This window comes from Phalacrocorax carbo, chromosome 1 (genome assembly GCF_963921805.1).
Source record: "Phalacrocorax carbo chromosome 1, bPhaCar2.1, whole genome shotgun sequence".
NCBI lineage: Eukaryota > Metazoa > Chordata > Aves > Suliformes > Phalacrocoracidae > Phalacrocorax > Phalacrocorax carbo.
The window spans coordinates 155542564-155565073 of record NC_087513.1 but is presented as its reverse complement, the minus strand read 5'-3'; the positions used below and the strand labels follow the sequence as shown (position 1 = coordinate 155565073).

At 45.4% G+C, this 22510-nt stretch overlaps 1 protein-coding gene across 1 annotated transcript in view; it reads right to left on the bottom strand.

Moving 5' to 3' along the window:
• The window catches only part of EFNB2 (ephrin B2), a 46035-nt gene extending 24921 nt beyond the window's left edge, over positions 1 to 21114 (bottom strand). The window contains exon 1 of the mRNA XM_064440610.1: positions 19912 to 21114. Coding sequence (XP_064296680.1) covers positions 19912 to 20039 — 128 coding nt within the window. The 5' untranslated portion in view covers positions 20040 to 21114. The remainder of the gene's footprint in view (positions 1 to 19911) is intronic.
• Positions 21115 to 22510: the final 1396 nt, after the last annotated feature.

Genomic DNA, 22510 nt, shown 5'->3' with positions numbered 1-22510 from the left:
CGCTCTTTTGTGTCATTCAGTATAATTTCCAGACTACAGAAACTAGGCTTGGCTATGGCTGTTCAAACTAAGATGCACTGGAGACAGGGCAAAGCTGCACCGCCTCCTCCAGTTTTTGGATACACCAAAGGAATGCAGTGAAATGGTGAAACAAATGGAAAGGTGGAAATGCATCCTCCTTGGAGTCACTGGCCTGGTGAGGGATGACAGAGGAAGAGGCCAGCTCTGCAAGGGTGCTGAGGAAATGGAGGGAAGAAGACCCCAGTCAGCAAACATTCCCAAGGGCGCAGCACGGATCCTGACTCGGGCTCTTCTCGGGGATCAACTCCAGCCAAGCAAAGGCAAAGGGACAGGGTTTCTGAGCCAACCTCCGTCACTTGCGACTGACTTTACCACCTTGCCTGACCACAGTCCCACTTTACTTTGCTCCTGTGGGGCAGTGTTGCACCAGAAAGATGAAAATTACTCATATTATCCCATCTGCATGCCGGGACAAAGACTGGTCACTGTATGATCCCACTGCTGCAAATGTTTCTTCTTGCCAGTAATTCTTCTTTATCTTAACGGGAATGTGTAATATGAAACATATGAGATTTCAGAGGACCAGATCTTTGTTTTTAAATTAATCAATTTAGATTCCCATGCATAATAAATATGAAATTCATAAGGTTAGAAACGCGCACCTGTCTGTCATTATCAATAATATGACCTAAAAACTGCCCTGAAAAACAAAAAGCACTGATTCTAATTTTAGATTTTGTGTATATACATGTGTGTGTAATGAAGCAGCAGCGGTTTATGTCCTCCATGCAAACTCTGAGCGCAGACAGGATGGGCTCAGAGATGGCGTGCCAGGCAATCCTCGGGAACAGCTACCGGAGAGAAAGCACACTTGTGTGCCTTGGTTAAGTAGCCAGGAACTGCCCCGTAAAAGGTAGAGGACAGAACCACCCCCAACTGATAGCTAAAACACATTTTACATGAGCTTTAAACAGACACACTCATTAGACTTTATCACAGGGGAATATTGTCTCTATGGCTCTGAAGTCTGCACAGTTTGAGAACTGAACTCAGTAAATCTCCTTCCACTTGAGCTTCTGAACTTGTAGGATCTAACACTGATGGGATTAGGAAAGAAAAAAGGCTGAAATGAAAGGATTAATCTGAGAACTTGATTGTATTGAAATTTTTTCAACAGTTTACAGTTTTTATCATGACCTTTGCGAGAAAGATATTTTTCCAATTTGCTTTATTTTCTTACAACAATAAAGCACAAATGCGGCTGAAGAGAATACAAAAGTTTCGCCTCAGACATATCAGTTCGACCACAAAATCTATAGTGGCTGATTAGTAGTAGGCATTATTACTATCCCTGCATTTGTGTAACACTTTTGCTACTGTACTCTCATAAAGACCTTAAATAAATCATTTGCTGGGTACTAAGCATTTTCTGAAGCTATTTATTAAATGTCAGAAGGATTAAGACTACTGTTTTATGATCCTATTTTTGAAAACCTTATATCTAAAAACAAACAAAAAAAAGGACAATGTACATTCAGCCTTGGTAGAAGTTAACAAAAACTTTTAATCCTGAATCTTTATTTCTGCAACAGCTGATGTGTACTTAAACATTCTGGGGTATCATCAACACTTAACAAAATGTTTGCAGGATGGCATCTGTAAAAATAAAGTTAATGAACTGGCTTTAAGAGTCTGATCAGTGCCTTCAACTAATTAAAAAACTCTTCCCCCCCCCCCCCCCCCCCCCCCAACAGAAATATAATAAAGACGGAGCAAGAGGTTTTCAGACTCCTGTGGCTGATCCCGAGGAGGCTCCAATGACTGCTTGGGACAATGACATGCTCTTTGAGCCACTGGGATAGTGACAGAACCTTCTATAAAAAGCTAATTTTCTAACTTTCTGCTTTTCAGCTCTAAGTGTTTTTTACTGGGAAACCTACATACCAGTATAGGCCCCTGTACCCCAACAGAAACTTAGGAGAAAAGCTTAGCAAGTTTCCCGACTCACTCCTGCCAGCAGCCCCGGTACAGTGAGACTAGAGCATTTGAAGAACCTTGCCCACAGTTAATAATCCTAGTGCTTACTATGAGAAAGCACAGAAAAGTATATTAAGTACTGTAAAAGCTGCACGATGAAATTCATGCACTTTCTGTCTGGCACTTTTGGATACAGAGGGCATTTTTACTGTCAGCCCAAAATTGGTGTATTGTGGGTGATATTTGACATCTGTGCAAAGCCCATGGATGTGAATCCTGCCCACGCGTCCAACTAGTCACGCAGCTTATCAAATAACAGCAACATGCAGAGTTCCCAAACCTTTTTAAAAATAAGTATTATATCAGACCAAAAATTCACATGACACATGAACAGAAAATAGGAACAGAGCCGTCCGTTTCCCACTCCCATTGACATTACAGTTTCTGTACCACGCTTAATTTAAGGCCCAGCAGTTCCTGGCACTAATGTACCCTTGCTGGTCAAAGTCCTAGAGAAGTTAAATTTGATTTTGAATTTTTACAAAAAATAAAATTTATATTATACTCAGCTTCCAAGTAATTTCTTCAGGATCTACTTCTTGCTTAGAGACACTTGGCACATTCAAGCATATTAAAGGATAAAGGAGTTTTCCTTAATGATAACCACACAAACCTTCCTAATTTCATTAGAATAAATTCTCCCAAAAAATCAGAACTTTATCTGTCAGCACTCTTTTTCACTGAAAATATTCTACTATTCCTTACACAGGCATTTCTGAAACTGCAAAATTATCAACAGATAAAATTTTTAGAGAAATAAATTCTTTAAGAGATTTTGTTGATCGGTATTGACTGACGTAAAAAATGTGCCGTCATGCATTTCCCAACTTGAAAAACTGTATCTGTACACACGTACTATAAATGTATACATGAACACTTATCTTTAACAATATCCTAGTAATTATAAAATAAATGCAATTTTAGAAAGCATGTTAGTACTGGTTGAGAGTCCTGTATATTTAAGTGGGGAAACGTTGCCAAATTTCTGTGCTTTAATACCTTACCTGAACTAATTGGTGCAGGCAGTTAGCTTTAAATTAATGTAACAAAAATAACCCTAAAAATGTGAACAATCAAGACGCTTCTTAAAATGCAGCCTGAAACCTTCTGCTGGGGAATCCTACCCACTTAACTTTATGAAGTTTAACTACCAGCCTGACTATAAAGTTATTCACTGAAAAGTTTTATTAAGGAAATGTCATGAATACTAATAACACAGTATGTTAGCCCGTTACTCGTACAAGTGCAAACTGAAACAGAATACAGAATAGCATTCCACGTACAAGTCCCTGCTGTTTAAAAAGAATGGTTATTAAATAGTATACATATTCATCATCTGGCTTCTGAGAAAATAACAACATTCACATTTTGAATACCATTTTGTCCACAGGCGAAATATTTAAGCAAGGCAAAAGTCCTACCAGCTTGATGCAAAGCAAATAAAAGTTCCAGGAAAAGGCCCTAGTGATTTCAGTGAAGTAGCACTGGCCTAATCACAGCCTGCTGAATGACGCGAGAACGACTTTGCTGATTCCCAGACTTTGAACTGAACATAGACCAGTGCGCTCTGCAAGAGAGTCCCTTGCTCCACACAGAGTTTTCACGCTAGTTTCTGTCATATTGAACATCATATACAAAGATATGCCATGTGGATACAAGGTATACACCCGGCTGTAAACCTGAAATGCTTTTTTTGCGGAAGCAGTTATTTTATAGGACTGATCCCACTCCAGTTTAAATGGATTTAGTGAACGTGAATTCATGAGAAGAGGATCAGTAACTGCTGTGGAACAGACAGAAAAACAAGTTTCATCAAAAAAGATTAATGTGGAGTCTCTGTCTCAAAATGGGTACAGAATTTGGTTAAAAAGAAAGGCACTACTCTTACGTGAAGCCTCTGCAAGAAAAATTACCATAGTTTGACACAGCAAGACGACAGACTGGCTTTATACACAGACTAGCAAATGAAACTTTGAAAACAGAAGTACAGCATTTCATATTATTAAAATTCTTTTAAGTCAGTTTTGGAAGCTACTTTTCTTTGCCAGTGCAGTATTATTAAATTATTTTAATACTATAACAAAGTTTTACAGGACATGCTAAATAGGCTTTTTTAATTTAAATAAAATTTAAGAAGTCCAGTCTGCTGACTTTTATTTATATGTAACATTTTTCCATGCAGTTAATGAAACTATTCATGTAAGCAATGGTTACTTGCATTAATAGGACTTGCAGGCTAGAATGTAAATGGAATTCAAAGAAATAAATAAACAAATATATTCATGCTCATCCTTTAAGGTCTGTAATGGCAAGTACCACATTATACAAAGCCAGATTATAAAATATCATAATGCAAGTTTCTAAAGCTGCAGCTCTTGCATTTCTCACTTCCATTGGAAGGGAAGAACCGTTTTGGGGCTCAGGCTCTCCTGCAATAAAACCTGCAGCAAGCCCATAAAGGCTTTGAAACAGCCTCCTGAAAGTGTAGCTTATCTCCATCCCAGGGTTTGTGATACCTCTTTGTCCTCCCCCTTCCTCACCTCCAGAGGAGCCCATCTGCCTTCCCACTACCGGGAGGAAATGCTTGCAGTGCACTGAAAAAGGGAATGGTCGGAGGTTTATTTTGTTTTAATCACCACCCTGGATACAAAATGGTAGTGGTGCCACCATTCCGTGTGTCTCAAGTAGCCATGCAAATGGATGCCGTTACTGGTGCCTTTTCCTGGACGTATTTGTATTGAAATTGGTTGCAAAACTTCCATTGACTGCAGTAGGGCAAGACGATGCAATACGTTTACATCTGGAATCTTAGTGACCTACACAAGAATGATTCTGCAGCATTATTATGTTTTCACAAAATCTGAAGTGGACAGGGAACAAGGAGCATGTACAAAATTTTAGCTGTTTCATTTATCAGTTCGGCACACTACCTTTTGCGATATACTAGAGGAGAGCACTTGAAATAAAACAAAGGACTTCTAATAGGCTTAAAACAAGGATTGGCTGAAAGCGCGTACACGTCTCCCTAAAGAAAACTTTTTTCTGCATGGACCTGCAGGATTTGACAGTCAAATTGTACCATCAGATCACAGTCCTAAAGGCACAGAGCTTCCACTGTATAGACACCCACTGACACCACCCCTCCTCAAGCACGTCAGAAATGCCCTGACCGGTCTCCTAGAAAGATGTGTCATGAGTTTCCTTCACCAAATAACTTGTGTGACTGTTGCTTTTGCAGAGATACACGCACTTCTTCGCTGCATTCAGCTTTGGATGGTCACAAGTCAAAAGGTGCCCTGCACTTGAGAGAGCACAAAAGCTGCAGCTAAGACATGATATTTGGCAACAACCGTACCCCTTTCACCCTTCACATCTATGGAAGGTCACCTGGAACCCAGCACCAAACACGTTACGTTGGAGAAACTCTCTCTAAGAGAAAATCTGGTCCCTTAAAAGCTCTGATGTACGAGGTTACAGATGTGATCTCATTCTGTGGAAAAAGTAAATAAGCCAAAGGAGGTACCGCAGAGACTCCTTTGGGGCTACCCCAATCCCGGGCTCCGGCAGAGGTAGCTGACTCTGCAATTCCCGTGCAGGGGATCGTGGCATCTCAGGGCGACCGCGGACTCAGGGGTGCCGGGAGCCCCCTCGCCCCAGCCCACACCGCCGAGCAGAGGCAGAGCCCTGCCTTCAGCCCCCTGGCGTGCAGCTGCCAGAAGGGTTTTGCTGTAGTACAGTGCATTTGTTTCAACTGGACGCCATCTCTGCCTGCAAGAAATGGTTTAGTTTTGCTGGAAAGCTGCCCTTTCCCTCGCTGCTTGGCTCTCACTCGCAGAGCAAAGCAAAAAACCCACTTACATAACTAAAACCTTCAGACCAACCTGTGCTTTACCTCTCCGTCCCCAGCATAAATCCAGCGTGTGAAAATGGATGCGCAGTTTTCCTCCTGTAAATGGGAAGGACGTTTTCCTCTGCCTTTAAAAAACCCCTCTCAGAGCAAACACCTGTCTGTTTGTGTTTTCCTCTGCAATGGGAAACAAGATCTGGGCTTTTTGCACAAGAACGTGCAGCCTGGCTCAGAACATTTACCACCGGGGTAAGGCTTGAAATGCTGAGAAGATGTTTGGTTCGATTTTTTACCAAGGTTGACACAGGAATTTTTGAAAAAATATAGGGTTTATATTCAGTTTTCATACATGACCTCTACATAAAGCACTATTAATAGCAATTAACTTTTTGTATGATTGTGCAGAAAGCAATTACTGCTCTGCTAAAAGTACTTAAAGCACTAGAGAATTCTGATCCATTTACAAAATCAATTCTGGTTACCACAGAAGAACCGCTAATGTGCTTCAGGACAGTCTCACAACTTAGGGGGAAAAAAAAAAAAGGATGGATATGACCAGTGTTCTATTTTAAAGTGTATTATATTAACATTTCATCAGCATTTACAGAAATATGAACCCTCACAACAGTGCTGGACTTGCTCAGCTTTAGCAAACAAGGAATCACTCTTCAAATCATTGCCTGCTCGCTCTCTCTGTCATGAACAAGCATGGAAACACACAGAGGCACATTCTGCTTTTTATTGCATTTCAGCAGAAACATGCTTTCTACATAGAGTTTAAAAACTGCAAGTGGCTGCAGTGGAGAGTAGCAGCCAATCTGTATAAATGGCTTATTCTGAGGAATTTCTGAAAGAGAAAACACTCAGTAGGTGCATTGTAATTAGTTGCTCTTTCTAGTTACCTCTTGACAAATGATGCATGTGGGTCTGGATGAGAGCCCAACTCTTGACCCATGCCACCACTACACACTTCAGTACTTCAGGCAGAAAACCTTAGCCTCAGCATTCTTTTCATTTTGTTTTTCCAGCAACGTGGTGCTGGTAATGCACAACATGAGAACCAGACATGATTAGCAAAGTTGGAATTCTTTCAGAAGTGCTTTGTATAGCTATGTCCTAAATATATCTGAGGAAAGCTTCCTGCCTTCAATTCCTTCCAAATATGTAGCATGTTGCAGGACTGGGTTAAAGGACAGAAAATGGAAATATACACAGCAAACATTGTTCCCACAATGCTTAACTATACGCTCTGGCGACATTTGTAAGCCTTTCAAACAGAAGATACTCATGTGATCATTATTTTAAATACAGGAGATTATAAACGTACTGAGAAATGCAACTTTTGCCACAAAAAGTACCCTTAAAAAATAAACATTTTTTGGATAGCACTTTACTGCCCCCTTTTGCACTTTAACATTAGAACAGGTTTCAACATGAACGTACATCTGAGAAACACTGCGTGACGATATGGGGTTAAGACAAGAGGACAGGGCATCATGTTTACTCTCAGGCACTGCTTTGGGGACATCTTCCACTTGCCAGCACAGTAAACAAATGAAACATCTAGCTTTCATAGTCCCTAATCTTCCATGGAAGAGATCAGTAATGGATGGTTTAAATCACCATTTTCCATTTTAATCTGCATGTATATGGGCAACTAGGAAAGAAGGGGATATTGCTCATTAACACTAGTTGTCTCTCAAGCACAATTTTCTAAAGCAAAGATCATCTGCAGCTTGAATTTGGTTTTATTCATCAGGAAGAAAAGAATGACAAAGGGCTTTCCAGTCTGAGGCCATTCATGTGTTAGCAATCCCTTAACTGAAAGGATGGGTGGATCCTTCAGAAGAAAACTTTACAAACTGGCAGGCAAGAATATTTTCATGAAAGGTGAAGACAAGAAGCCTAGACATTCAAATACCCTGCAAGCCTACAGGCATAAACCCGTTTTGCAACTCCACACTGCAATTACAGTCAGTACAGAATCTGTGTATGTCTCTGTGTGCCCACATATATCTACAAAAGGTAATAAATCTGTAGTCTAGTGGCCAGTTATTTACAAAATACTAATTCATTATGACAGAGCCAGAGGGGGACCCATCCTGCCCCAACCCTCAGCTTCCATTTGACAAAGTCCATGCGCTGCTGTGTACACTTATATTTAAACTTAATCCATTTTCCTCTGTCATCCTACAATTACAACACAAGTCACAATAATATTAAATTTCACTGCCTACAGCATTGCACAATTGAACCATTACTGTAATGAAAACTGACTCCCTTTGATATTAACACTGGTGTTTTCTCTCATTTGCTAGCCATGAAATACAGGAAGAGACCAATGTTGTTTTAATTAAAGAATTGTTGTTCAAAATATGCTACTGGGAATATTAAAGTAGTTCTTTGCTCTTGCAGCAGTGATAATCAGGTATTTATATGGTTTGGATTTTTGAAAAAAAAAAAAAAAAAAAAGAAGAAAAATAAAAACAAATCAGTGCCATGAATTCAGTGTAACACAAAACCATTGCTCTACTTGACGTGCTCGGAGAGGCAGGGTGTGCCAAACCCAAGAAAGATGGCGCTTTGTTGAAAAGATGCAGAGCAGTAGTTAGCATGGAGCGGAAAGTCAAACCAAACCATGTGTGCTTCTTACACAAGTCACTAAAGTCTTTGCTTTTAGAAAGCTAACAGAGAGCAGCTGGCATTTGCCAAAGAACTACTTTTCAAAAAGGGCACTGTAAATCACGAGAAAGAAACAATAAAACCAGATTCTTCTATTGCTGTGCTATTCTGTGCTCTCCTGCACCGTTCCTATTACAGAAACAAATCTTATGTCAGCCACAATACAAGGATACCAACCAAAGTTTGCAGTCTTCCTTCTCTTAACTACAATTTGTTTGCACCTGTACAGTCTTGTTCCAAGACATGCTCCAAGCAAAGTCTATAAAGGAGGGCGGGGACTGCCTTGTTACTTGATGAAGCATTAATAATCGGTGATTATATCTCAAAGAAAAAAATTCAGCTGCTTTACAGTTGTTGGAAAATAGATTATTGCATACCATTTCCCTGCATAAGTAAACACTGGAAGTAGAACAAGTTGTTAACTCACAACTCTCAGGAAAAGTTATGTCAAATCAATAGCAGCATCGTATGACAAACCAAACCTATTCTGGCAAATCGCTACTATGCAAAGATTTTCAAGATCCAGTTACAACTCTCTATCACTCCTATACCGCATCCTTTTTCACTTTATATTAAAAAGAGAGTTTTCAGATGGAGAAAATTACCTTGACCAAAAATCCAAATGGGAGATCTACAGTCAGTCTGCATCTCACATCAAACCCAAGATTCAGCCACTCCAAGCGTGGAGAACCTACGTTCTTACATCAAATACAAACTTTTTCAGAGTTTGACTGACTTTCGGAAGCAGAATAAAACCGGCCAGTCACTGCCACCTCCAAGGCAGCAGTAACAGCTGACCTACCAAGAATCAGCTTTTGGCCTGCTGCAGCTCTGAGCCTCTCAAATTAAGCTAAACTGACACTGGAGTAGTTTAAACATTCCTGTAATGGTCCAGAAGAGCATTCGTCACTAGATCGGACATCCCTGCCCCGCATGGAAGAGTCCATCAGAAGGGTTTGGCAGACAGCTGGGGACAGCGGGAGCTCCAGCCGCTCCGTTTTAACCCACTGCCCTGCGCCTGCGAGAGCATGGGCGTTTCCTTCAGCCTCTACCACGGGGAGGCTCAGCCCATGCTCTTGTTGCAAACTGGGATATCCCTTGTGGGGGCAACCTGGGCTCTTGGGAACAGATGGGCCGCTCTCAGCTATCAGTTGTCAGTGGAAATGTGCTGCTGGCATTACACCGAACCACACGCAAAAGCACAGGGAACTTGGTCCAGCAGAGCTCCCGGTGCAGCCAGACCTCCAGGAGCAAAAGCTGATGGACCTGCTCAAGCTGTCCCAGCCGGCACGAGGGATCACCGCTGGTACGGCTAAGCTGACTACCGGCAAGCTACACGAAAATTAAGACTCATTCCAAGTGTAGACAGGGCTGTAGCTTCTGACATAATTTTCTAATATTAAAAAGAAAAAAAAAAAGTAATGAAGCTCCTGAGAGATCTGTATTTGTCCAACCCCAAAAAACCTTTTCACTCTGGCCTTGGTTCAAGATAGCTCATGCTTAAATTCGTCCCGCTTCAGCAAAAATATTCAGCATTCAGCACATGTTTAACATGAGCTTTTCTGAACAAGGACGGTTTCCTGAGTCAGGTCCTAGGAGCACAGTGCAGTCTTGCTCGCCTTGCTGTCACACACCAATCCACAGAATGGAAAACACTACATTAAGCAATAAATTTATGAAGATTCGGCTTTTGTTTTTCTTCAAAACATGCCTGAAAACTGTCTGATAAAAAGCAGAAGGAACAACAATTGCCACTAAAAACCACCTCTTTTAAAATATTTATCACGCAGACTAGTAATCTTGCCTACCAATGTGACCTTCTCTGTTCAGCTAATCTATACAGCTTGGAAAAAGAAACCCCCGAAAAAAACTAAAGGTCAAGTGTTGTGCAGTGATTAAGCTAGACTGCTTCTGAACTAAACTGAAATTAATTAAACATGAAGAAAGCAACTGAAGTGTGGACAGTGAATGCTATGGGATTGCAAATCCTCAAAAGGAGTCAAGATGTTCCCAACCCCAAATTTACACTTTTATCCAGTCAGGTATAGAAGCCTACTGCTGCTCAGGCAGTAGGTAAGCAGATGGCAAGCACCAGCAAAAATGAAAATGCGAAACGATGCACCACTCGAAGAGTCAGAAGCGCAGTTATGTGTGCTTTCACCAGCGCACGCTGCATAGGTTCCTTAAACAAACTGCTTCAAACTCGAAGAACATCAAAAGCCAGATGGGCCTTCCTGAATGAATCCACAGGCAAGGAGCCAGGATTCCCGTTTGCTGCAGAAATAGGCCTGGACTTGATTTGAGTCTTCTCAGCTCTGACAGGCTGGAGTCTGGCAGAACTCCCAATCCAAAATAAAATAGCATTCAGTTGTGACTGGGCTTTAACTAATAATAATAATAATAATAATAATAATAAATTTTAAATCCCTCTTATTAGCTTTAACATGCACTTCTCTTTACAGTGCATTGTTCACCTTTCCCACCGCTGTTCTTTGGTTTGGGTACCGAAGTAAATGCACTATTCGAACAAAAGCTAACAAAACAGTGAGATGCAATTTGCAGCATCACGGATTTTTCAGCCTAACCTATCATTCCACCATCTAACCTATCCTCCTGTGTAAGACAAGCCATACAATTTCTCATTTTCTGCTGACACGTGTAAAACTTGATTATTCTTTCAAGTGCACGCAGCTCTGAATCCTACTAAATAAAGTTTTGTAAATCCTATTTTAGCCATCAACCACAAGACATTTAAAAAAAACACTATAGGTAGAAAAGCCCATCTTACAGTTATGTATATGCCATACATCAGGAATGATTCACCTAGCAACATAATCCTCTACCAGCCTTTATCTTTTCTGGCTTGGAACCTACGTTTAAAACCAGAAGAAAGCACAGACTATTACATCAAAGTTTAAATCAGCTGCATTATAATTACCATGCTGATACCGCAATAAACACTGGGTGTTGGCTGGCCAGGATTGCCAAAAAAGATAGGGGTCCTGCCCTTATTCGCTGTCTTTGACAATGTATATAATCACATCAAAGGAGAGTTCTCTGCATCACAGTTACTGGGGGGCGGGGGGGGGGAAACCTAGACATTCTCTTTCCTCGAGTAAAATGATAAATTTTGTTCATTGTAAGAAAATTAAAATGTTGCCTATAAGGAAAAAACAATTATAATGTAAAGCCCTTGCAGGCTAATGTAATACTCGCTGAAATCACTGGAGGTACTTTCATGGAGTGGAACAGGAGCTAGACAGAAGTCTTGAACACGTTTATCTACTTGCAACTAGAGATATAAAATACTAAATGACATTTTCAAATATGGAATTTAAAATTAACTATTGTAATTCCGCACTTAAGTCTGCTTGAAGACTTTTGAAAATCAGGCTAGGGCTAAACATGAATTTAAATGCAAGAAAAACCACTAAAAATAGCAAATCATTCAAAAATAAACCGAAGCCACCTCAAGTTTAAGGAACTCGCGTGTGTACGCTTTAAAGTCCTGAAGATCTGTGTGTCCTTGAGGGCGGAGGAGCAGTGGCAAAACTGTTTTTTGTTCTGCCATTTTGTTTTCATACCCAGCTTCCAGAAGCATCCCGAGTGCAATGTGCTTGCTTTCTCAAAGCCTCTCCACTGTCTTGTGTTTGGGTCGGGTTTTGGGGTTCCCTCCCCCCCCCCCCCAATTAGGGAGCAGAAGTGCAAATTGCAAAACCTCTGTGTTTTAAATACACCTCCGAGCTAACGAAGGTCAGTGAAACTGTCCCAGGCGAGCGGAACCTGCGGAGGACCCCGCAGGGGGCGAGGGGACCTGGCGAGCACCGCCCAGGATGCGCTCCGTAAAGAACTGCCCGCTCCTCTCCGCGCCCTGCCCAACCTACCCAGCCTTATCTGGTGCATTTCTGAAATGTGACATGACAGGCAGGTTCGAAAGCTAAACGCTGGATAATGGTGGGCAAACAAAGGACATCGGTTTTTGCATTATTTCTTTAATTACTTTAACCCTTGTTCGAGCAGAAAGCATAAGGCCAGAGTAATTCAGCTTCTCTCTTTGTCATTTGCCTGCCATAAATATGCACCAGTCTGCATTTGAAAAGCTGAAGGAGGCCGCAAGCTTGCTGGACATTTATCATGCTCTGTTCCCTGTTAACAAGCAAATACTTTAGTTGAATGGCCCATTAGCAATCATTGTCAAATGCAGAATGCAAGGTGCTTGGATGTGACCGGCCTGTAAATTAGATGAGGGTGCCCCTGCGCTTTGGAGAATTTCAGCAAATGAATTGGATCTTTTGATATAGATTCGTGAAGGTTAAGCTGCAAGAGAGGAAACCTATCTGAGCACTTCAGGCCCCATATATTCTGCCAATCTGTTCGGCTCCCTATACGCACTTGTTTATTTTTCATTTGTTAAATCGCATCAGCATCAGCGGCTTGACAGTTTTGGTTCTGGAGTTCCCTTTTCAGTCTGAACTGTGAAGCTTTCCAGCTTACTATGGGGTAGGCTAAGAATGATAAATTCAAGCATGTAATTAACATCTTTATAAAAAAAAACAGAAAATGGAGAGGGAAAAAAATCCACAACCTTAAAAAGTGTCCAAGCCACTGCCAAACAAACAGCATGAATTCCATTTTGCCGAGCTCATCCCAGGCTCATTCCCACTAAAGAAAGACAACTGTTATTGTAGGCTTCAGTGTTTTTTCCCCTTATGTCTAGACTCTGCCTGACAAATGCAGAGCGCTTTCTTCCCCCCCCCCCCCCCCAGCAGACAAATGAGCAGGCAATAAAGTAAATATTTCCCGTTTGAATCCCGATTTATACCCCTGATTTGCAGTGTAATGCTGACTTTAAGTTGTGGGTGTTTACTGTTGTCAGCTGGGTAGAAAAGCAAGGCTTAACTATTTAGAAGGCTCTTTTAAGAGAAAAGGCAAGAAGAAATAAATGTAAGCTTGCACTAGGAGAGATGCTTTACTACCTTTACAGCTGCAGATCGCTTAACATAAATGACAAAACAATGGCTAAATTGTCTGCCGGCTGAACTCCAGGGGCTGACAGCAAACTCATCCCAATGATTTTAAGTTGGGGTGGATGGGGGGTGGGCAGAATCGGCAGAGGGTTATCTCATTCATCTCCAGATTTTAGCCTGCTTTTTGGAAATAAATACTACCTAGATACTAAGCCAGATCAATTGGGTTCTCTGCAGCTTTATTGGTAAATAGGAATGGATGCTGGTTTGTTTGTGGGATCTTTTTTTCTTTTATATTTTTGCAGGATGGGAAGGACATGAGATGCTGAAGTATCACCTGGCCACGACACAGGTGTGCAATGCAGCGTGTTGATCTTTGCTGCTCCCATGGAGTGCGAGATGGAGACCACAGCCTGAAACGCAACTGAAATCAAAAGGTCTCTGTTTTCTTTCCAGATAACCCCAGTCCTACCTACCCCCTCTGCTCTCTGTTCCTTGCCAGCATGCTCCTGCCCGAAGCCCAAATAGATTAAGGCAACAAACCCCAAGTGCAGCTAATTCTTCAGAAAGGCCGCTGGGAGGGCAGGAGTTAGAAAGGAAAATCTTCCACACCTAACAATTGCAGCCATCTCAAGTTTTAATCGGTCCCCGTCTCGGCAGAAAGCAGTAAATGAAATCTATCTTTACCATATTATACGCCACCAATGAGCAAGAACTGAGCAGCTTTTCTTTACTGCTTTAACCATCCCAAGCCACAAGTAGGCCTTTCATACTCTCTAATCCCGGCCCCCAAGTTCTGTGCAGTTCTCACATAATACCTTACAGCCCGGAGCAAGGCCCTTAGTTTCTAACACCCCTTTCAGAGACGTGTCATTTCTAACATCAAGCTAATCTATATGTTGCCATGGCATCACCCTTTATCTGCCTTTACATCTTATGAACTGCATGGATTTACCACATTATTTTTATCTGAAAGACAGAAAATGGTGGTTTTATTGCCATACAATCAGATTACTGCTGCTAGTTTCTCTATGCCTTTTTACCATACTTCAATCAAAAGGGATCAGTTTCTTTATACTCTGCCCTTGATTTACATTACATCTGTAAAGACCTAGTCTGGGTTGTAATCCCCTTATTAACTATGACCAGGGTTGATTTGCCTAAAAATAAAAGCAAATTGTGTCAGACCTTTTCACTTTGTTTTTGATTCGGAACTACAAAATGGATTACTAAAGAAATCTTCAGAGTTCACACGGCTGGTATAGTACTGAATTTAAAATGAGAATTAAACAAGTTAAACATGGGAGCTGTGTCAACGGTTTACATTTTCCATCATGGGAGAAAGGCTGAACTGCGTTTGTCTTTGTGTTCTCCGGCTTTAAAGAGACAATGAAGCCACAGGAGTTTTTCCAAGCTCTTCTAACACTGTCCATTTGCCATCCTCCCTTCCTCTGCTTTTCACGCATCTCCCCCCTCCCCAAACTCTTCTCCCTTGCTGCTCCCTCCCCACCCCCACCCCCTACCCCCAAAAAAACCCCAACTCCCCCCACTCAGGACAACAGTGTTCTGGTTAAAAGTCTATATTCCATGGCACTGCATATTTTAATCAAAATATTTCAAGCAGTTTAACATTCCTATTTAAGTTTCCACAACGCCTCACAAAGAATGAGCTCATAAGCAAATCCATGTAGATGTATGATAAATGACCAGAAAAACAGGTTTCCTTATGTCAGCAGCCAAGGCAGGCAGACATTAGGCACACATGAATAACATTTTAATCACTATTTTTTTTTCTCAGAAGAACACTTTCTTCTCATTCGCAACAAGCAATTTCAAGTACTGCAGGTTGCACGACACATGAAGACCAGATCTTCCAAGGGAAAAAAAAAAAGCAAGCCCCGGAAGCAGCCCCGGCTCTGGCTGCTGCGCAGGGCTGGGCGGCCAGTCTTTGCCAGCAGTGTCACTGCAGCCACCCCAGGTCCTCCGCCGACTTCCCGCTGCAGGCACCTCAGCTGAATTTGAGACGATCCTGAGTGTCACACCTAAAGCAATGTGATCTCCCATGCAATAAAACAGGGAAGGGGGGAAAAAAAAAAAAAAACGCAAGAAGGAAAAAAAAAAACCAGGAGGGAGGCATTCCTGTGTGTGGGAAGAGGGAGAACTTCAGTGATTTTAGCTTGACTTTTAGTCACTGCCTTTCTAAAGGCAATTACTTCATTAAACAAAGTGAAATAACGTAGCACAGCTTACAGATAACATGCTTTAAGATAATTACTATAAATAATATAGCAATTATACACCGCATATAAAAGGCTGGGGAAAATAACCAGCTCAAGAATTCACCCTTCAGTTTGTTCTGAATTCATTTTGCTAGTTCACTTGTGCTTCGCAGACCTGGCTACGAATGCCAGAGATATCAAATGGACTGGAAGCCACCACTCACTCCGCGTATTAGCATGCCAAGTGTCAACAGCTATGTTTTGGGTACAATTTAGGAGCATGTGTTTAAATCATTTTAACCTTCCACTCCTGTTTCTTCAGCTTGAAGCTGTAATTGCTGAGGTTAGAAAAGTGTGGTCCCATGACACAGGGTTCCCAAATAAATTCTTGTCTAGCTGAGAGCCTCCCAAACATGTTGTGAGATATCGTTTTAGCAAGCTCTTTGTGTTCCGGCTGGCTCGCTTGTCCTGTGAAACAAGGGCTGTCCATTACCTACAGTTTATCATCCTGACAAAATGTGAGGAATGTGGATGTGAAAGCACTAACAATTCCACCCCTGGTGCTTTCTCCTTTTTTCCTCTCTATATTAAAACCGACAAGATTAACCCAAACGCAAACTGCAGAGCATAGTTCAAGGGGCTATTCAACGGGTAGTGAATGTGCATTTGTTTACCTACAAAAATAAGAATTTCAGATACAATGAGAAGCAGGCTAGTCTATACGCTACTGAATAGACCATTTAACAGGGTCATCAATTGTAGTTTATTTTATCAGTTTCTGACATGTTAGCATTCATTCAGAGGCGGGCTGTGAAATATCCCATATATAGTTGGTTATCGGAGGCAGAGAAAAACAGCTATATAATCTAACTTAATCAGTGTCAAACGCACCACTCGTGAGGATAACCTTCCACACGTCGCTCACGGGAACCGCTTCGCTCACCGGCCTATAGCACGCAGGGAACTGTGACACTGAGGCATAAGCAACCTTTTTTGGAATGAGATTTCTCTACCGTTTGATAAAAGGTGCCACGTAAGGCTACGTGCTCTCCTGTGTGTCAAAGGCAGTGCTGAGCCCTTGTGAGGTGAAACTGAGGTAACCCGTGCTATCTATATACATTGTTTGTCTTGGCAGAAACAACACAGGCAGAAAGTCCCCCATTAAAAAGCGTCAACAGGAGTTAAGTCTACAGAGTAACATTTCTCTGTGTTATCAAGATCATGACATCTAAGGTTCTCCAGATGAGAAGTCTGTAAAGTCTACCAAAACCACCTGCAACAAGGAGGCTCAACCTCCCAAGCAATGAAGTCGCAGGTACAACTGCTTTCTGTATGTCACTTAAAACACGCCTGTTGCGATTTGGTGCAGGCAATGAAAGCACATCTCTAAAAAGGAGGAGGGGGGCGAATGGGAGGGAGCTCTGCCTTCAGACAGCTACTGCGTGCTCTCTGTCGCAGCCACCTGCTCGAAATCGTAACCTCTAAACTTCAGCGCAAAACCAATTTAGTTCATACATTCGCCTCACCCTAAAATTTATTATTTCATTCTTCATATTAACCTCACAACTTCTCCCAGCATTTAATTGCCTACCTGTTCAGCAGATTTATGCGTTGAGGCTTTCAGTAGAGTTAAATGCACAGCTTCCCTGAATAAATTAACCAGCACCAAAGATGGTTATTATTTCAAACCTAAAAGGGAGCTTTATTATTATACTACGCCAAGATCCATTCAGCAGCTTACTTCTCAAGCTAGCATTCAGCTTGAATCCAGAGTGAGGACAACCTCGTCTAAGGAGAAATTATTCCGTATCCTTCAGGCAAGCAATTGTGACAAGAATTAGTAAGAAATCCTGCTCAGAGAAGCGGAGCTGTCTCACCGGCAGCAATATCGGTAATGCATTTGTAAGCTTCCTCAAACTACGGGCCTCCGAGTGGCCTATAAATCACTAGCCCCAGCAATTGAAAAGACTAATTTTAATAGTGTACTTCTTCACTGCGGTGATTAAGCCTCAATGAATCACTCAAGAAAACTCAATTACATCAACAGCACAACCTATTTTTAAGCGTGCATTTAAGTTGAAAAAGTAATTAGATATTATCATTACATCTACCATTAACAACATTCAAACCTTTTTTGTAGTCGAATAGTTTAGAATTAGCCAAATGGAAACACAACTTGTATTTGATAAAGGAAGCGTATCCCCAGGCACTGCAAGATGGGTTGAATTCAGCTGCTGGGATACTTTTCATTTCACTGATGGCTAATGAAAGCTATCAAGGTAAGTTAAAAAAAAAAAAAGCGAAAGCAGGTTGGAGCTGGCAGAGGAGAGGCCAGAGCAGCAGGCTCTTCTGCATTGGAAGAGTGACCTCTGTAGGCATAAACCCATCCAGGGCTGGGGATGCAAAAGCCTTCCCCTTCCTCCAAGGCTGAGCCGAGGCTGTTTTCCACCAGCACAGCAGGCCCACTAATGCGATGCAACCCCGGCTCGTAGCCTTTGACTTTCGAGAATTCAACCACCATTATAAAGCCCGCTTTATAACCGGCCAGGTCGCTTTATTCTCAGATGCTATGTCGTGCTTTTCTTAAGCCGAAGAAAAGCTTTAGCTATGTAACATCGTAAAAGTGCAGTGCTAGAGGCTGGAGCTAAACTTAGTTTTATTTTAACTGGCTTCCCACCTGGCACATATATAAAATGATCACTTGTCACACAATGCTAAGAATAAAAACACTGAACTGAGCAGTCCACAGCATTTTTTTTTTTTTTAAAGATTGGAAAACTTTTCTGTAAAGAAATTTTACAGAGACACATCAAATCTGTCTGTTGTTGAAAAACACTAGCAGAAATCTGCCATGAGTTTTTTCCTTCAGTGGAAACAACGGTAGGTAATGACGACTGTAACGCAAGATTACTTGGTAAACGTGAGATGCTCCTCCTAATTCAAACTTTGAAATCAACTTGGCAGGATCTCCGGGAGTTCGGCTACCTACACAGAATTAATCCCCGATCGAGGAAATACCCCATTCTTCTCGTCTCATCACCACCCAACACTTCCTCTACAAAGTCCCCCGGGGAAAACAAGACGTGTATTTACTGGACTTGATGGGAAATTCTAAATTCAGTCACCACAGTGCACGTGGTCTGCTTTTAAATGGACATCACTGAATACGTAGCATGAATTTAAAAATTTTAACCCATTTCTCTTTTAAAACTTCCTAAACTCATGACAGACTATGTCTTCCCATGGTGACTTGTGTTTTCCGAAGTAGTGGTTTTAATCGCAAAAGTTCAAAGGATTTCACAACCGAACAAAGCCAACTTATTTTGCATGTCAAAAATGAAAGGGGACCAAAAAAGTAGGAGTAGTTTTTTTGCCACTGACTCGGATTTTTCTTTAGAAAGACGGCCCACTTCCCAAGAAGCTCCTCTTCCCAGTAGCAAGAATTTTGTAAGTTAAGAAGGTTTTTAAAGGATACGCTTCTTTTTTCAGAGTGTGCTTTGATAGTGAAGCCCCGGGAACGCACGTACTTTTTTGCCCGGGTTCGTTAATGAAGAATGACACTAAATGGTTGTGTGATGGGTAATGCTTAGTTCATTACTCACTGACATGTGCCTCGATACCATCGACTCCACAACCAAATTTAGCCCTGTTATAAGCAGATGTAACTTCGCTGGAGTCAATGGGATGAGTTTGCATCTGCAGACGGAGAAGTTGAAGAGTATCACCCCTTCCTGGCCGGGCAGCGGGAGGCAGGGCGGTCCCCTCCGCTGCTCCGACCCCGGGGGGGGGCGGCGGCGGACCCCGGACCCCGCCCGCAGGTCCCAGCCTGGTGCGGCCGCCCCCGTCCCGCTCCGGGCCCCCCTCCGCCGCCCCGTCTCATGCCGGCTCCCCCCACCCCCGCCACCGCTCCCGGGACCCTCCCGCCGGGGCCAAGCGGCGGCGGGGCGGCTCCGCCGGGACACGGAGTCCCGCCGCCGGCCCAAGCCGAAACCCCCCGGCAGCCGCCGCTCGCGGGGTGTGCGTGTGTGTCCGGCCCCCCCGGCCCCATCCCCGTCCCCCCGCGCCCCGCCGCGGAGGGCAGCGCCGGCCCCCGGAGGAGGAGGCGGCGGCGGCGGGCGGGAGCGGGCTGGAAACTTACTTGGGGTTGGAGGAATTCCAATATATGGGGTCTAAAACGATGGACCTCGCCAGTGCAGTTCTGCATAAAACCATCACGACTCCCCAACAGTACTTCCAGGCGGAGGCGTCGCGCCTCCGCGCTGCCATGGTCGCAGGCGGCACCGAGTCCCTCCCCGGAGCCTCGCCAACTCCGCCGGCCGGCTTCCCCGCACCTGGGCGGCGGCGGCAGGGCGGGTGCCCGGCGTCCCAACAGCCGGGACGATCGACAGGGAAGAAAGAATGAAGAAGGAAAAAAAAATTAAAAAAACAAAAGGAATCACACGCGAAGGGTCGACGATGCACTTGGCGAGAGCTGCAAGCAGATCTACTGAGTCATGTACGCCACTCGCACGTAGGGAATTCTCCTGCGAGGTAAGATCCAAGCTACCTCCGAAGTAACGACAGCAGTAACAAAAAAAACGCAAACGCCTCAGTCCTTCCTCTGACTGGGGGTCTCCCGGCTGCCTTGGAAGATGCCACTCAAACTGCCAACTCCCATTTGGATCCAGTACGCCATACGCGTTCACAGTGTCTAAGGCTCGCGTGAGAAATAGTAAAAAAAAATATATATATAAAATAAAAGGAACGGTGGTGGGAGAAATCAAGAGGTTGGGGAAAAGGGACACAGCCCCGGCAGGAGGCTCTTCCTGCGTGTCTCTCACTGCTCCCTGCAGTTTGCAATCCGCACAGGCACCAGCCCGGGCTGTTTCGGGGAGCTCGGAAGCAACCGCGAGTCAATAAATCCACTCCGAGAGTCAGCTCCCCCGGTCCCGGGGAGGCGCATCCGCAGGGCTCCGGGCTTCCCCGGGGGGCACCGCTGTCCTTGTCGCCGGCAGAGACCCCGGAGCGGAGCAGGGAAAGAAGAAGAGGGCGAAAAAAAAAAAAATATAAAAAAAAGAAAAACCAAAACAGGAGGGGGGGGGGGGGGTCGCAGCGTCAGAACGTGTCTCTCTCTCTCCCGTTGCGAGATCCGCAGTGCGCGCCGCGGCGGCAGCAGGAGGAGGATGAGGAGGAAAGCCGGGCGTGGGACTTGCGCCGCCGCGGAGCCCAGCGCGGAGGAAAAGGAAGGAGGAGCGGCGCCAGCCGCCGCCGTTCCCGCCGCGGCGCCTTCAACCCGCTGCTCCGCCGCCGCTGTTGCTGCTGCCGCTGCCGCCGCCGCCGCCGCCGCCGCGGCGAGTCCCCGCCAGAGGAGCGCGGCCGGCGGCAGCGCGCCGCCGTAGCCATATAAGCGCGGCCCCGCCGCCCCGCCGCCGCCGCTCATAGGGCCGCCGCCGGCCCGCCGCGCTGGTTGGGCGCCGCCCCTGTCACTTACCGCCGCCGCCGCCGCGGCGGGCGGGGCCGCGCCGAGCCGAGCCCAGACGAGCCGAGCCGCGCCGCGCCGAGCCCGGCCTAGCAGGGCCGGCAGGTAACACCCCCCGCCCGCCCCAGCCCACCGCCCCCCCCGCCGCCGCCGCCGCCGCCGGGGTGAGGGAAGAGCCCGCTCGCTCTGAGTCACGCCGGGGCGGCGCGGCCGGCCCACGCGGGGAAAGATCGGGGAAAAAATAACATGGAATAAAATAGCCCCATCCTTTGCTAAAATTGAGCGTTTTTCAAGCGCGCTGATGTTTAAAGAGCGGGGGGCAGCGGCAGGGCCGGGGGGCACGGGGGTCCCCTCTCCTTCCCCCCCATCCCCGCCCCACGGGCGATCGGGGCCGCCGGCGCTCCGCGGCAGCGCCCACCTCCGCCCCGCCGCGCGGGGAAGGGCCGGGGGCGGCTCTCCGCGGGCCCGGGACTGCCCCGCGCAACTTTCCGCGGGTGCGCCGGGTGGGGGAAGGGACTCTCCCTCCCACGCCGGATCGCGGGCTGGCCCCTTCCCACGGGGTGTCTGAGTTTGCGAAGTAGATTTGGTGACGCGACAATACGCCACGGGCCGCCCCGATCCAAAGCGGAGCCGGACACGCGGAGCCCCTTCACAGGAACGGGGGGCGGCGGGTTAATTAGGGGCGCTGCGGCCGGGCGTGGGTTCCCTCGCCTGTCCCTGGGCATCCCCTGAAAGCGCTTCTTCCTCCCCTTCCACGCTTTTTTTTCTTTTTTTTTTGGGGGGGGGGGGCGTGGATTTTCGGATCCAGCTCTTTTTCAAACCCCGCGTGTCTCGCGGACACCTGGCCCTTTTATTTCATTTTATTAAGTCCTGGCCAGAGAGAGCCGCTACCCGCGGCCAGCGCTGCAGACCCCTCCCCGGCGGCTCCGGAGGGTCCCCGCGGGGGTACGGGGGGCTCCGGGGGCGGGAGTCCCCGCGGGTGCGCCCACCGCCGCGCTGGGGGACCCGGCGCGCCGCGGCGCTTCCACGGGCCCACAGCTCCCACTAGCGGCCAGCGCTCGCCCTCCGCGGGGGGAAAGCGGTGTCCCCCGGTTGTCCCCCGCCCGCGGCTCCCGGCGTCCCGTCCCGCCCGGCGCCCCGGCGCTGGGTCCCCCCGCAGAGAGGCCGGTGGGTGCCGCCGCCCCAGGGGGGTGGCACCTGGCCGGGGCGGGGGGGTGGTGGCACACGCCGGGGGCCCTGCCGTGGCCAAACACCGGTTCTGCCCCGCCGTCGCCGCTCC